This window comes from Pleurodeles waltl, chromosome 3_1 (assembly GCF_031143425.1).
Source record: "Pleurodeles waltl isolate 20211129_DDA chromosome 3_1, aPleWal1.hap1.20221129, whole genome shotgun sequence".
In the NCBI taxonomy this organism is placed as follows: domain Eukaryota; kingdom Metazoa; phylum Chordata; class Amphibia; order Caudata; family Salamandridae; genus Pleurodeles; species Pleurodeles waltl.
In genome coordinates, this window is record NC_090440.1 from 581241059 (window position 1) to 581258437 (window position 17379).

The following is a 17379-nucleotide window of genomic DNA, read 5'->3' on the forward strand; positions in this document are numbered from 1 at the left end:
TGGTGTGAAGTGATGGAAGACACAGAGAGCTTCACTGGGAAGTCTAGGCATCATTGGTCAAGAGCCTACTGGCAAGGCCATACCGAGAGTTACTGTGCTACTACACTATAAGCTATACCTAAAACATAGTGCTAATGCTAAAGGCGGCCACAGACAGATACAGAAAAAAGTGCTAGCTGACAGAACAGTTGATAACTGCTTGGATAGAGACATTTGATGATTTCATTGATGCGCTTGAAGAAACCAATAACAAAAAGAATATCAAGTACAGGATGAATCTTGCTGGTGACAGTGTATAAGAAGTCATAAAGAAAATGCCACAAGCTGATGAAGTTATGTTCTGTCAAATTAAAGAAGCCTTGAATCTCAAGTTCAAAACCAATGACAAATGTAGATTATGAAAGGTACATTTTCAGTCAAGAACAATGAAGAGATGGTGAAATTATAGTTGAATTTGTTGAGAGGCCGGATGTGCTTATCAAACACTGTAAGTTCAAATAATTTATTGCCGACAAAGGAATACATCTCAGAGTTATTGACAGACGCTTCTCTGATTCGTTCAGATGATGAATGCTGAGAGAAACTCTTAGTCTGGAGCGAGGTCTCATGGCTGCCAGAACGGAATAACATTCTGATCTACAAGCTGCTGACATGGAGTCTGGAGGTGCCTAAAGTGAGTCAGTCATAAACATGAAAAGCAAGCAGAAACACAGAGCTGAAGGACACAAGGTGATGTCTCCAAAGAAAAAGAAGTTGTGTTTTAGATGTGGATTGTCATTTCCACACAAAGGTAAATGTCCTGCCATTGGACAGATATGCAAAAGCTGTGGAAAGGAGAACCATTTTGTAATGATTTCCAAGGAGAAGGAAAAAGTAAATGTGTTATGGCAAGACAACAAAATGGCCAAGTGAACATTCCAGAAATGATGTTCAACACATGCCCACAAGGCCAAGCGGCAATATCAGTTGAGACAAATGGACATCAAACAAAATTGATTGTCATCTAAATCATTGTCTAAACGTTTGTCAGTATCAACATCAAGCGAAAGTGAAGAAGATGATTGTTCAGTGTTGATATTTAACTCAGAAAAATGTACGCATGTAGGACTGCCCCAGGTGAAGAAAAATACCCAAAAAAGGTCAACATGAAAAAGGACCAAAGGCATTCAAACATTGTCCAAAGATTACACTGAAAATAAATGGTTGTTCCAAACTTTTCATCAACAACAGTGGTATGTTGAAACATTAAGCCTGAGGAGAAATTTAATGAACTATCTCCATTGCCACAACTGTTGCCATCGAAAACTAAAGTGTACACATGGACTGCATTGACACCCTTGAAAAGTAAAAGTTCATTCATAGCAACTCTGATACACAAGAAAACAAAAGTGCAAGCACTGTCAACTGCCAGTCCCTCACAAGATGTTTCCATGTTACGATAGTTCCTTGGCATGGCCAGTTGCTGTTATAGATACATGCAAGACTTTTCCTCTGTGAGTGCTCCATTGAGAAAGTTGATGAAAAAGAATGTTTAATTTTACTGGTCACATGTATACGAGCAAAATTTTAAGAGAATCAAACACGTTATTGAAAATGCTACTGAAATGGCATATTTTGATCCAAAGCTACATACAGAAGTTGTTGTTGACACTTGCCCAGTTGGGTTAGGTGCATTCCTTGTGCAGCACAATGAACACCCAAGTGCACAAAGTCATATTGTGGCATATGCAAGCAAGAGTTTCTCCTAGACTGAACATGCTTATTCACAACCTGAAAAAAGAGAGTTTAGCAGTGGTGTGGGCTTGTGAACTGTTTACGTTTGTGACAGGTCATCAAGCATTGATGGCCAGTGTTAGACTTGACAGCCTTAGGGTGGTCACCCTCAACTTTCTGCCTGTCTCCCTCCACTTTTTGACACTGTTTTTGCTGATTTTAGGACTCTGCGCACTTCACCACTGCTAACCAGTGCTAAAGTACATATGCTTTTTCCCTTAAAACATGGTGATATTGGCTCATACCCAAATGGCTTATTTAATTTACTTATAAGTCCCTAGTAAAGTCCCTGGTAAAGTGCACTACATGTGGCCAGGGCCTGTACATTAAATGCTACTGTGGCCAGGGCCTGTAGATTAAATGCTACTCGTGGGCCTGCAGCACTGATTGTGCCATCCACATAAGTAGTCCCTTAACCATGTCCCAGGCCTGCCATTGCAAGGCATGTGTGTGCAGTTTCACTGCCAATTCGACTTGCCATTTAATAGTACTTGCCAAGCCTTAAAACTCCCCTTTTGCTACATATGCCACCTCTAAGGTAGGCCCTAGGTAACCCATTAGGGCAGGGTGCTATGTAAGTAAAAGGCAGGACATGAATATGTGTGTTCTATATGTCCTGGTAGTGTAAAACTCCTAAATTTGTTTTACACTGCTGTGAGGCCTGCTGCTTTCACAGGCTAGCATTAGGGCTACCCTCACACACTGTTTGAGTGGTAGATTCTGATCTGAAAGGAGTAACAAGGTCATATTTAGTATGGCCAGAATGGTAATACAAAATCCTGCTGACTGGTGAAGTTGGATTTAATATTACTATTTTAGAAATGCCACTTTTAGACAGTGAGCCTTTCTCTGCCCTTAAATCCTTCTGTGCCTTACAATCCATATCTGGCTGGGATAGTTGACAGCTCCTTTGTGCATTTCACTCAGACAACCCCAAACACAGGATGCTCAGTCACACCTGCACATATCTGCATACTGAATGGGTCTTCCTGGGCTGAGAGGGTGGAGGGCCTGACACTTACATGTCAAAGGATAGTGGTGTGCCCTCACACAATGGACTACCAAACCCCCCTACTCGGACCCTGGCAGACAGGATGGAACTGAAAGAGGACCTTGTACACTTCTAAGCCACTCTTTGAAGTATCCACCACTTCAAAGGCACAGTTGGGTATATAAACAAGGTCCCTGACCCTACTAACTTCTTGACAAGATAACTCCTGGGAATGAAACTCTGAACCAGAACCTGCAACCTGCTAAGAGAAGCTGCCTGGCTTCCCAAAGAACTCACCTGACTCCTTTGCTGTAAAGGACTGTTGCCTTGCTGTTGCCCTGCTGCCTTGCTGCCCTCTGGCTCTGCTGAGAAGTGCTCTCCAAGGGCTTGGATTGAGCTTGCCTCCTGTTTCTTGAAGTCTCAGGGCCAAAAAGACTTCATCTTTGCAAAGAACTCCTTGTGTGGCAAAAATTGACGCACAGCCTGCCGGAATCAATGCACAGCCTGCCCAGCGGTGAGAAAATCACTGCATCACCAAACCAGAACAAGGCAGCCCGGCTCCCCGAGTGGAGATCGACACAGCACCAGCGTTGCGACTGGATATTTGGTGCACAGCCCACCAGATCAAAACATTGCCGAGCCGGAACGTCGCAGCCCGACTTCCTGCGAGAGGAATCGATGCACCACCTACCATGCAACAGAAATTTCTCCACATCGCCCACCGGATCAACGCAGCTCCTGTGACTTTGTCCCGCATGTCCAGGATTTCTCTGCATCATCCCCTGGGCGTCCAATACCCCGCAACCGAAAGAGAACCCAAGCATGCGCACCAGAAATCGAGGCAAAGTCCCATTTTCCACGCATCTCTTCCTCTGTGGTCCCATGTAGATATTTTAGACGCAAATCAGGTACCTTGTGCTTGCAAGAGACACTTCTTGCTTTTTAAGAACGAAAGACTCTATTTATCATTTTTAACAGTGATATTTCAACATGTACAAATCTTGATCGTTTTGACCTGCTTTTTTTCTGAGATATTTTCTAAAACTGTGTGGTGTCTTTTTGTAGTCTTCCAATGCGTTATTGTATGACTTATTGCACAAATATTTAACACATTGCCTTTTAAGTTAAGCCTGACTGCTCAGTGCCAAGCTACCAAAGGGTCGGCACAGGATAATTTGGATTGTGTGTGACTTACCCTGACTAGAGTGAGGGTCCTGGCTTGGACAGGGGGCAACCAAAGACCCCATTTCTAACAACCATCTTTGGCAATTCAAAGGTCAAGATACCTCCATGCATTGAACATTGGGATCTATGATTGCAAGAGTGCAACTGCACAATTGTGCATCATGCAGGGAGAATTAAAACCCTGCTGATTACTTCTCCAGAGTGCCTACACAGTGCCAAGGTAACCCTTTTAAGACAAGCCTACATAAATGTCACTGTAAATTAAAAAATGCCTGCTGCCATTTTGTTGGAACAAATTGTCATTGCCATGAGTTTAGATTGTAGCATGTTAAAGCTGAACAACATTATTACCCATCAGTCATGGAACCAACATACTCAACCCCTTACCACTGATAGTGAAAACCAGAAGTTTAAAAATGTCAAAGATGAACTGTCCAGGACACAAGAAGGTATTATCCTGAGGAGTTCAAGAACTGTCATTCGAGAGAGTCTGCAACAGCAGATAATTGAAGTGGCCTATGAAGAAATCATGGAATCATGTTTAGTTTCCTCATTTCAATGAAAGAGTTGAAAGAGAATTAAAGGCCTGTCACCTATGCAACTGCCTGTCATCGGAAACCACTCAACACCGCTTAAACATCTCAGAGTTGCCAAAGCGTGCATGGTAAAGAACTGAAGTTGACTTTTTCATTCTACTTGACAATGGACATCACCAGATGGTTATTGTGAAGAAATACTCCTGTTTTCCATTAGTTGAAGATCTTTTATCTATCAGTGAGGAAAAAGTAATTGAGAAATTAGATGGCATCTTTGCGAAATGGGGCATTCCTTCACTTTTAAAATCTGACAATGGGCCACCTTTCAATAATCGAGAATTCAGAGACTTTCTCAATCTGCTTAATGTGAAGCATCAGAAGAGAACATCTCTTTAGCCACAGGCTAATGGCCTTGTTGAAGGTTTCATGAGTATATTAAAAAAAGCTATTCACTTGAACTCTATCCTACAAGCTTACCGTTCGACCCCTCACTCGTCCACAGGTGAAAGCCCTGCAACACTGATTTTTGGAAGTATAGTAATGACCAAGTTATCTCAATGGACCATCACAAAATCAAAAACTATGGCTCAAGTAGGCAATTTTTGCTGCACCATATTTACAAAGTGCATGCATTGCGCCACTTTGTGACCCCTTGCACCACATTATGCCTGCATCAGGCATAATGTATGCAAGGGGGCGTTCCGGCACTAGGAGGCCTGCAAAAATCATGCAGGAAAATGTACAAGATTTCACTGCGCCATTTTTGACACCATTTTTATCACCTGCTCACAGCAGGTGTTAAAGTGACACACCCATTTTAATCAATGGGCCTCCTTGCACTTTGTTGCACTAGCATCAAAACAACAGTGTCAAACATTTTGACGCTATTGGCCTAACATGCGCCATGGTGCGCCATATTGTAAATACAGAGCAATCATGATGTCATTAGGTGGGGCAGAGGCAACGCAAGAAAACTGGTGAATCAGCACTGGTGCACCAGTTTCTTGAAAATATGCCCCTTTGTCTTCACAAGAGGAAATCGAGTGCTTGTCCTTCAGCCAAGAACATGTAAATCTGATGCTCCATTTGATACCAAGCCATTCCATATTGCAGCTAGCAAAGGACACACAATGGCTGCCCAACATCCTGGGAAATCCATTACGCAAGATTCCTCACATTTCAGACAGGTGGTTCATCAGATACTGATGTCAACATAGAGACTTGCTCAGAAAGGATAATTGGAAAACCCCAGACTTCCATTGCTCCTACATCGCCAATGCAGCCCATGGACACTCTGTTGTTGGTTCCCAATTTCCGAAGACACAATCGAGACAAGTAATCAAAGCAACAAAAAGGATTATCAAATAGTTTGATTATGTGGCTGTTTGTTAAAATTTGAAATATTTTATTCACCAGAGGGAGAGATGTAGTTTTGTGTGAGTATGAATAATGGAACCCTTTTGGCCCCTGAAGAACTCTGTAGAGCTGTGATGTAAGTGCTAGAACGTGGTGAAGTAAATCCAGGCTTAGAATGTTGAGTTTGCAGTTACACGCAGGTGAATAAAGACATGTAATATATAGCTCCTTGTGTGGAATATTCATTAGCAGGTAACCAGGATGGGAGGACTTTACAACATTGACCCTTTTATTCTAGATAAGGTTCATAAGTTTTCAACATGGCGTGTTACTCTAGGTTTCTTGTAATTTCAAGTGAACAGTGCTATAAGAAACTCAACAGCTCAAAAAAATGATAAATTTTGAATCCAATTATTGTAATGTAGAAGTAAGCATTACCAGTTAACTGATTTACATTCCAAATTGTCTGCGACGATAGAGAAATAACAGCCTTGGAATAATAGACAATACAGCTTCATATTTGAAGAGGTTTGAGGAATGCCTGCTTTAAATACATTAAGTTTAACCACCAATAACTAATAACATAGAATATTCCCATAGCTGCAAGATGTATGCCCACATGTAAGGCTAATAATGTTGCATTTTACCACATAGCATGTGTTAGAAATGGGGTCTTTGGTTGACAGTCTGGTTACCCCCAGTTCAAGCAAGGACCCTCACTCTAGTCAGGGTAAAAGAGAATCACCCTCAGCTAACCCCTGCTTACCCCCTTGGTAGCTTGGCAGAGCAGTAGGCTTAACTTCAGAGTGCTAGGTGTCAAGTATTTGTACCAACACACACAGTAACTTAATGAAAACACTACAAAATGACACAACACCAGTTTAGAAAAATAGGAAATATTTACCTCAACAAAACAAGACCAAAACGACAAAAATCCAACATACACAAGTCAAGTTACGAACTTTTAAAGATTAAACTCAAAAATAGCGCTTAAAAACACAAAATGCTTCGATAAGGTGTTAACACGGCGTCGTGACAGAGTCGTTCCCAACAAGTCGACACCAGAGGCGCCGGAAACGGAGTCGCGTAGACCCCCAAGTACAGTACCTTTGGTGAAGAGTGAAAACAAGTCGATGCGCGAAGTCGGGGATCACGGCGTCAGTGCGAAACGTTGAATCCGTGGACTTCGAGCGGCGTCGGTCACGACGTGGTGCGGCAACTTCCACAGAGTCGCGGACTTCAGCGGGACTGCAGCGGCGTCGGGCCTGCGATGATCGTCTTGTTCCAGCGAAGGTCACAGCGTCGGGTGCAGGCGGCGTCACCGGATTCAGCAGCGGCATTGGTCCGAAGTCGTCTGAAGTCGATTTCCTTGGATTTCCACCAGCTTTCCTTTCAAGGGCCGAGGGACTGGATAGGGCACCACTTGTCAAAGCAGGAGTCTCTCCAGAGACTCCAGGTGCTGGCAGAGAGAAGTCTTTGCTGTCCCTGAGACTTCAAACAACAGGAGGCAAGCTCTAAATCAAGCTCTTGGAGATTTCTTCACAAGATGGAAGGCACACAAAGTCCAGTCTTTGCCCTCTTACTCTGGCAGAAGCAGCAACTGCAGGATAGCTCCACAAAGCACAGTCACAGGCAGGGCAGCACTTCTCCTCAGCTCTTCAGCTTTTCTCCAGGCAGAGGTCCCTCTTGTTTCCAGAAGTGTTCTAAAGTCTGTGGTTTTGGGTGCCCCTCTTATACCCAGTTTCTCCTTTGAAGTATGCCTACTTCAAAGTAAAGTCTCTTCGGAATGTGAAATCCTGCCTTTCCCAGGCCAGGTCCCAGACACTCACCAGGGGGTTGGAGACTGCATTGTGTGAGGGAAGGCACAGCCCTTTCAGGTGCGAGTGGCCACTCCTCCCCTCCCTCCTAGCACAGATGGCTCATCAGGATATGCAGGCTATACCTCAGCTCCCTTTGTGTTACTGTCTAGTGTGAGGTGCAACCAGCCCAACTGTCAAACTGACCCAGACAGGGAATCCACAAACAGGCAGAGTCACAGAAATGGTATAAGCAAGAAAATGCTTACTTTCTAAAAGTGGCATTTTCAAACACACAATCTTAAAATCAACTTTACTAAAAGATGTATTTTTAAATTGTGAGCTCAGAGACCCCAAATTCCACATGTCCATCCGCTACCAAAGGGAATCTACACATGTTAACCTATGAGAGGGACAGGCCTTGCAACAGTGAAAAACAAATTTAGTAATATTTCACTGTCAGGACATATAAAACACATCACTATATGTCCTACCTTAACCATACACTGCACCCTGCCCTGGGGGCTACCTAGGGCCTACCTTAGGGGTGTCTGACATGTACGAAAAGGGAAGGTTTAGGCCTGGCAAATGGGTACACTTGCCAAGTCGAATTTACAGGTAAACCTGCACACACAGACACTGCAATGGCAGGTCTGAGTCATGATTAAAGAGCTACTTATGTAGGTGGCACAACCAGTGCTGCAGGCCCACTAGTAGCATTTGATTTACAGGCCCTGGCACCTCTTGTGCACTTTACTAGGGACTTACTAGTAAATCAAATATGCCAATCATGGATAAACCAATCACATACACATTTTGTAAAGGAGCACTTGCACTTTAGCACTGGTTAGCAGTGGTAAAGTGCCCAGAGTAACAAAAACAGCAAAATCAGAGTCCAGCACACATCAAAAACCTGGGGAACAGAGGCAAAAAGTTAAGTGAGACCACGCCAAGGATGAAAAGTCTAACAGCATGTCATTGCAGGAAACATCTGGGTGGGAATGACAACCATTGGTGTATCAAAACCCGAGGGAGACCCCATGCAAAGTACACAGAGGAGACCCACCTAACCCAGTCAGGAGCTCTCAGTCCAGGGGACTGCTGGGCATGTACAAAGTACAGCGTACTGTGCTGAGGGCCTCCATGGAGCTCAGGGCACCCCCGCACCACGGGGGTGTGGGGACTGCAGGGGCTAGTGTTACACCACTGGTGACAGACATGTAAACCTCACTGATGAGCAGGGCAGAGATCCTCCCATTATAGGTGGCTGATGCACCTTGTTCTTATATTGAAGCCAGTAGAGAATAAGTTCATTGACATGGCATTGATACTTGCTGAAGGTTAATTACAATGACCTTGAAATGCCCTGCAGTCCCTCAGGTCAAGGCCTGAAAGGCAGAGTTGATAAAGTGGATGGAGACAGAAATGTAAGGCCTGGTAAAACAACTACAAAACAAGGGAAAGTTTTTAAGTAGAACAGAATGGGACTCAATTGCACTAATTGCAAAATCTAATGTCATGCCCCCTTGAGGCAGCTTTAGCAAGTGCTGGCACTTTGTATGGCACTTTCAAAAGTGGACCAAGACATGATGATAGACATGGTGGACCACACAGTCATTATGTGGATCTGGTGACATGGTCTCTGGGACAAATGAGTAAGATGAATGTTAGAAAACTGACAAAGCTAGGAAACAGATGGCCCAATGTTATTGTTTATGGTTAGTTATCTTTTCATTCTTCATGTGAGATACATTTCACGAGGAATCTCTTGATTTATGATGACAAAACACAAAACCAATAAAGAACTATCGGAAAAAATGATACCCTTTGTTCTATGTAGACATTTGTACACCAGGCCAATAGCGTACAGCTTCATACACAGCCTTCAGACATTTCCACTGGTGCTCAGGGGCAGATAGTCTGCTGATAGTGGCAAGGAATGAGTCATGGCACTAGGTTAGATACAATTGAAGTGTGAGTGCCCGTGGAACAAATGGTCCTGAAGAAGTTTGGGTCAAACTATTGAAGATATAATATAGTATTGAAGTTTGTTGAAAAGAAACATTTTACAGTTGTTTATTTCAAAACTGCATTAAAATGGCATGAAAACATTGACAATAATATCAATATTAATACCAGTGATACCAGTAGTAATTTGAATAACATGCACTGCAAACTGTATTACCTCCTACCACTAACAATTCACTTTATCAAGCCTCAACTTTAGGGTTCTTTAATGCATGAAGATTCTTTCCTTTGCTTATTACTTATTGTTTGTTTAAAAAAAGGCACTGTAATGTTTAGCACCCCATTCAATACTTATTAATATCATTTACATTTTGCATACAGTGATAATTTTAATACAATATGTTGTCCTTATACTGTGCACATATTCAAATATTACATTGGTATTATTTTAGAAATTAAGAATGTTTGCCTATATTAATGTTTGACAAATCATATTTGTACACTTTTCTCCTTTATGTGTGAAATGGTTTCAGGTTTTGCCTTTTTCTATGTTATCTTATTGATATTGTGCATGGTACATGTTTTAGCTGCATTTAAATAATACAAAAAATATGTTGGGAATATCTAGAGCTCTGAGTTAGAAGACTAATTCTTACTACATACCTGTTATGATAAATGTTCAGCGACTAGTTACTGTAAAAGAAATGAGTCAAGCTAAGACTACTTGTGAGGTTTACACTGAGTGGAACGAAATCACTTTTGTTATGCTACTTCTACAGATCACTTAATATCAGTGGCTTTGAATAAAACAAATTAAACTAATTTAGGGTTCAATTAAATAGTATGTTTTATGCCTTTTTTAGACCCATTTGTCAAAGTGTACCTTCTCCAGGACAACAGAAAAATCAGTAAGAAAAAAACTGCGGTGAAAAGAGATGACACAAATCCAGTTTTCAACGAAGCAATGATTTTTTCAGTACCTGCCATTGTACTGCAGGTGAGCATTTTCTGATTTTAAAAACAAACCTTATTTAACACTCTACACAAACAAATGAGGAACCTAGTTACAATAGTGGAAGACGTGTGATGACCATTTCATAGAGACTATCAGATCATTGGTACACAGCTTTTATTTTAATAGATTGTACAGGCACTGCCCACATCATCAGTCAAGAACTGGATTCGTATATACATTACATTTTAATTAAATGTCAAGTTTTGAACAAATATCAACTGGCAGTTAAGAAACTGGAAACCTACTTTCATGTTGTGCCAAGTAATTTTGAGATTAAAATTCCCACAAATGTTGCCACCCATATAACAGGGCTGCAAGGACTTGTGGCTGATTGTCAGTTTGAAAACCTTTACAGATCAACTGGCAAGGGATGAATGTATCTTTCATTACACAGACAAAAGTATCAAGCAAAATATGTTGTCTCTAAAACCTGAGTCATCTTAACAGCCATTTACAGAAAATGATGATAGAAAGATCTATTTTGTTTGTGTTGTGCATCCTAAAAATGAAAAATGGGAAACAATATTAAAGATAACAATAGGGATTTTTTTTTCAAGCATAGTAACGTGTTTTGGATGTGGGTTCCAGGCATATGTTACGGGAGAAGATGTTTTTCAGCAAGAAATACAGCATGCAGATTGTGAAATCAGTTTGGCCGTTTTGACAAGTATTCCAAACCAATAAACAGGTAATGAAAAGAGGAGCCACAGTAAAAGAAAGTGTTCAAAGGCCGAACTGAATTGGATCAAGTCAAGAATAGTTAGATGACATTGTGGTAAAGTGTAGCAGCAGGTGATTTGAGAAGAAGTGATATTTTGGAGTGTGTGTATTATTAAATGGACATTAAGACTGAGAATAAGACATTACATTTGTTGGTTGGTGTATATTAAATTATCTGACCACCATGATTACAAAATAACGTTTTGATAAATGATTACCAAAGAACCTTTTGATAATACCTGGAAAGGTAAATCGCTTCAACAACAGGGTATCTGATTCCCACTAAGGAAGAAAAACAGAGTTACTCTTTTTTTAAGGACATACTTGAGTTTAAGATAGGAAAAACTCAAGGAACATTCTATGTAGCAGTAAACGGGCCTAAATATTTTGGGATGGTTTCACCACAGTTTATTTGAAATGGTTTTGATAACGAGAACAAAAGAGCAGTTTATAGTGATGAGTATGTTTTTGTGAGGGAATTTTGAAAAGCTTGTTTTTTTCCATGACAACTATTAAAGTAAATTGTTTCAGACATTGAAGTTAAGTCAAAGTTGTGTGGTCCGCATAAAACATAAGATGCAGAGTATCCCATTTAGTATTCGTGATGATAAAAAACAAATTAGGCAGACTTTGCAAATGATAAAGGTTGTTAAATTCTCTTTTTGGTTTCAATGCTGGTAGTTGCATGCAAATGCAATCACAAATGTGAAGTATGCCTTGACCTCCACAGTTTAACCAGAGAAATAAGGATGGACTCATGTCCTGTGCCTAATATAAGACACATTTGGGCCACATTAGGAGGAGCAGGATGGCATTCAAAGCTTGATCTGGTTTCTGCTTACAATCAGGTCAAATATGGACAAGAATCCAGACATTATACTGCATGTGTATCTGGTTTCAATGCATTTCGCTAGTGTGGAATGCTCTTTGGACTGGCTTTAGCCAATTCTATTGTTCCACATATTATGTATCATGCATTTATATCAGCCTTAGGCCTTTACTACCAGCAAATGTGACAAACCAAGCATACAGCATGCATATTGCATCAATGCTAGCACTAACATAAGCAAGGAAATGTTTGCCATCATCAAAGATTTTACCGCACCGCCTGCCATCTCCATCAATGTCACCCCACCGGAGACCTTTACAACAAGCTTTCTAAATTCTTCTGCAACAAAATCCTTTCCACTTAATGCAAATTCAACCCTCACTGGACTTGGTCACCGTCTTAACTTAACTTCCCATCATGGCTAAAGAGTGAACCCTGACCTCGTGGTAAGCTGTCACCACCAATGAAATTGCTGCTACAGTGTAGACCAATCACTCACGGGCCTCATCTAACCCTTGCCGACACCACACCTTAAACAAAGGACTCCTATCAATCAGCAAGGCACTAACACTCATCCTCAATGCTTTCCGGACACACGGAAATAAGCCACTGTCATGCCTTTGCTTAAGAAACCATCTGCTGACCCAGACACACATTCTAACCACAGATCCATCTCCCTCTTGGCATACACAGCAAAGGTCGCCGAGAAAGTCGTATACAGACGCCTCACCGGCACATCAGCAACCACCTGCTGCTAAATGCCACACAGTTGGGATTCAAGCCAACCAAAGCACATAAACAACACTAATCTCTGCCACAGGCAACACCCCCATGATCTTTGACAGAAGAGACACCGCAACTCCATTATCCTGGACCTATCTGCAGCATTTGACACAGTTTCACACCCTATTCTTGTCAGGCACCAGCATGAGATTGTGATACAAGGAACTACTCTCCCCTGGACCTGCTTCTTCTTACCGCTAGGATCCCAAAATGTCAGCCAGGCACCTCACTCCTTGGAAGCCCACAAACTCATCTGCAGAGTGCCTCAAGATTCATTGCTCAGCCCCACCCTCTTCAACGCATTCAAGATCCCTCTGGTAAAAATCATCAATGCACAAGACATCAACATCCTCTCCTATGCCGACGACACAAATCATACTCTCCCTCTCAGACCAAACTCCCAACAGAAGAAACAAGTTCACCGCCTGTATGGCCAAAGTTGGTGATAGGATGAAAACCAACTGTCTCAAGCTCAACACAAACAAGCCAGAAGTAGTGATCTTCTGCAAGAACAGCTCACACCCAGCACCCATTCCAGGAACATTGAAATAATCATGGACAGTAAGCTAGACATGACCGCACAAGTCAACACCACCCACTCATCATGCTAGCACACCCTACAGATGCAGAGGAAGATCTTCAAAGAGCTCCCAAGCAACAGTAGAAAATCTTACACTCACGTCCTAACTACAGGAACACCCTCTACTCTGGGACCACAAAACAACTCACTAAAAGACTACAAACCATCCTGAACTCGGCAGCTAGACTTATACTCATCCCACACAGAATTTGCATCACACCATACCTCAGGGAGCTCCACTGGCTCCTGATACACAAATGGGCTAATTTCAAACTCCGCACACACACACCTCAAAGGCACTACACAACTTAGGCATCAACTACCTGAACAGTCACATCTCCTTCCACCAACCACCCGTACATCTCCGCTCCATAGGACTCTTTGTCAAACACATCCCACACATACATTGAACAGGCATTCTCTTACATTGCTCGTAATGTATGATAAGGACTCCCACTCCACATCAGAGCTTCCTCCTCTGTTCTTGAATTCTGCAAGAAGCTGATGATCTGGCTTTCAGTTAACAAACCTACAATATGCAGGGCTGGGCACACACACCTGCTCAACGCCAAGATACCCTCACAGGTGATAGCGTGCTTTACAAATACACATATCATACATTTGGGCACATCAAAGGAGTTGCAGTTTTTCAGGTTGCACTGCTTGTCTTGGCATATGATTGCACTGAGCATGACTACACATTGGACTGTGTTTTGAGGCTTCTTCAAGACACACATGTGGTAGTGAAGAGGAAGAAATATGAGTTCCTCAAGGACAATATGGAGTATCTGGGACATATGGCATAGGTGGGGGGAACTGGACAACATTAAGATTTGGTGAGAGTAATTAAGGAATAGCTTCCATCAAAAGGCAAAGAAGAATAAAAATCCTTTTTAGGGTGGAGTGAATTTTATTTTTCATACAGGACCATGCCATCCATATAAAGTGGCTCACAACATATTGAAGAAGAGAAGTGTTGTGTTCGAATGGAGCCAGGAGTGTCAGCAGGCTTTCAATAGGTAAAAGACCAGGTAGTGAGCACCAGCTAGCATGATTCTTCCCTGTTGTGTAACTGTGGATGACAGCAATGTTGGTTTGGGTGATGTTCTGAATCAAAGTAAGAGCAGTGAAGAACAAAGAGTGGAGTATGCATCACAAGTACTAAAGGAATCTCTGCTATACTTTTGGGAGGTAGAAAAGGAACTTTTAACATGTTCATGGGCTTTAGAAAAGTTTTGTAAATATCTGTGTGGGGAGAGGGCTATCTTTCAGTCACATCACAAACCATTAGTTTTCATCTTGAGAAGAGGAAATGTATGTCAAAAACTACAAACCAGAGTGTGTAAAGCTAGGACTATGACCTTGCAATACCAGTTTGATATTAAGCAAATACTAGTGGGGAAAATGTGAGATCTAAGGTTTGTCAAACGTCCCAATAAATAGTAATGGGGTATATAAAGGTGAGGAGGACTTGGAAAGTTGCTTGAGTGCTGCATTGAATGTTGAAGTGTTGCAGCTGGTAGGCTGTAGAAGGTTGATCAAGAGAATGGCACTTATTGTATGGGTTACAGTGTGTGTCAAAGCGTCAGATGAGTTATTAGTACAAGGTAAAGTTTTGATGAAAGCTGGCAAGATAGCTCCTCCTGAAAAGCTCAGGCCATTGGTTATTACTAATGCCCATGAGAATGAGAAGCATTTGGTTACCATTATAATCTTTTTTGCTGGCAGAGTATAGAGATGGAGGAAATCGGGAAAATTGTGTTATCTATTATACTTGCTAGAAAAAGCTAGAAGGCATTACTCCTCCCCAACAACTTACTGAATTGTCATCTGGGCCTTAGATAAAGGCTGGAAGTGACCTTGTAGATCATTTCATTGCTTTACAGTCATAGCAACGGTTTGCTCTTGTCATGATGAACTAATGTAGCAAGTGCCTAGAGGTAAGGAATATTGCAAAACCCAACACTGGAAGACTAAACGTTTGTAAATGATGTTTTTACAAGATGGGATTTTCCAGAATTTTTGATTTCTTACAATGGAGTATAATTTGTGAATATGGAAATAGTAAAATTTTTGGAGTCTGTTGGGGTGATGTATTTGAGCTCATTTTATCATCCCCAACCAACATACAAGTTAAACACATGAACAGAGTTCTAGGTGAGCGCAATCAGTGGTGACTTGAGAATACACAGATATTTTGGGTGCTATTAGGTCCATGTTATGATTTTACCAGCCTCCCCCACATTCAGTGACCAAGTCTTCCCCATTTGCATTGTTGCAGGGGAAACAACTAGGTTCTAAATTGTGTACTGCATGAATATCAAGGTGGTTGAAGGTGGAATTTCAAACAAGAGATGGATCTTTTAGTTAGAGGCAATGTTGAAGATGCAAAAAATAATCAGATTTTGATAGACTTGCAAGACCCATGGACCACGTTCTGGTGGCCCAGATTTGTAGAAATCCAGTCAGAGCGAGAGAACATCATTAGTATAACACAGAAAGACAGAGTAGTTAAGGTGGACCAGGTTTTGGAGACAGCTTCTAGCTGTGTTCAGAACGAGGACAGAGTTGCTTTAAACTTTCATAGTGTCTTTACTGTCACTTTCCACAAAAGCTCTTGCAGACATAGGCTATCTCTCAAACTCAGGCATCTGAATAAAATCAGAATTTGAATGTCCAGTAGCAAGCCTCCTGACATGGTTAAAAGCTCTAATACCCAAAACATGAAGCCTAACATTGTGTATTGCATGAATGCACTGGTTAGACAGTTTTGCTGGGTCTTCCTTTGTTCCAAATTTCACTCACCACAATCTTGGTCACCAGCCTTTCTCTCTGGGATTAAATAGCCTCAATGACAGGTCAAGGAGTTCTGACTGCAGCTTTGGGCCACTTTAAGGTCAAATAACACCATGGCAACTAGCAACCTTGGTGAAACTGTAGCTGATAAGTGTTGGAGTAAGAGCTTTAAAACCCAGGAGATGATTTGCACTTTACAATCATCTGCCTGCCACCAAGAAGTCCTGCCTGTTCAAGAATCGATCAGAACCCATTCCATTGTGGCTCACCCCGAGTGAAGCTTACCCTTCCCTATGACCTAATTGGGACAGGGTCAAGTGTTTTTAAGACTGGGTGCCCATGACAACGTGAAGCTCAGGCCAGGGGAGGGGCATCAGGAAATCAGGAACCTGTACGGACCCTCAGAACCTTAGAAGTGCCACCCTCCTTTATCTTCAGCTTCCTTGTGGATTGGTGCCAAGCAGTTACATTTGAAAGTACTGAATTTGTTTTTTATTCTCATTATCCTGTAGATTTTCCCACTCCTTACTTGCTCTGTAAGCCCCTTTTAAGAGTGGCCCAAATTTAAGTTCCAGTAAAACGGCATCCATATTTTCTGACACCAATGACTGCATATAGATGTTAAAAAATAGGGGTAACAAAATGGAGCTCTACAGGAAGCACCTAATGAATAGACATGCTGAAAAATTAAATATCAGCAGCACTACTGACTGAGTCCTGGCCAAGAGAAAAGATCTGACCTCTCCTCAGAAAAAAAGTCATACATTCTCCTTTGGCCCAGGGTGCAAGGAGTGGTCTGCAGCTAAAATAATAAGTACCGGGTCCAAAGGTTTGCTCAGATTCCCACATCTGGTGAACCTGCATGTCACTGTGCTGAATATCAAGGCTGTGTAGTCTTGATTCTACCTCAGGACTCTCATTCACCACCAACCAGTCCCCCTTTATCTCACTCTTGAGGGTTCCTGCTTTCTCTCTTTGTTTTTTTCTTATTCCCTTTCTTCTTCTTTCCATCTTGTGTGTTCTTCACTCTCTTGGGCTGGGTCAAAGATTG

General features: G+C 41.9%; 1 protein-coding gene across 1 annotated transcript in view; it reads left to right on the forward strand.

The window, feature by feature from the left end:
• Positions 1-17379, forward strand: part of SYT12 (synaptotagmin 12) — a 756831-nt gene that overhangs the window by 664236 nt on the left and 75216 nt on the right. Inside the window, exon 7 of the mRNA XM_069223023.1 lies at positions 10469-10602. Within this exon, the coding sequence (XP_069079124.1) occupies positions 10469-10602 (134 nt within the window). The remainder of the gene's footprint in view (positions 1-10468; positions 10603-17379) is intronic.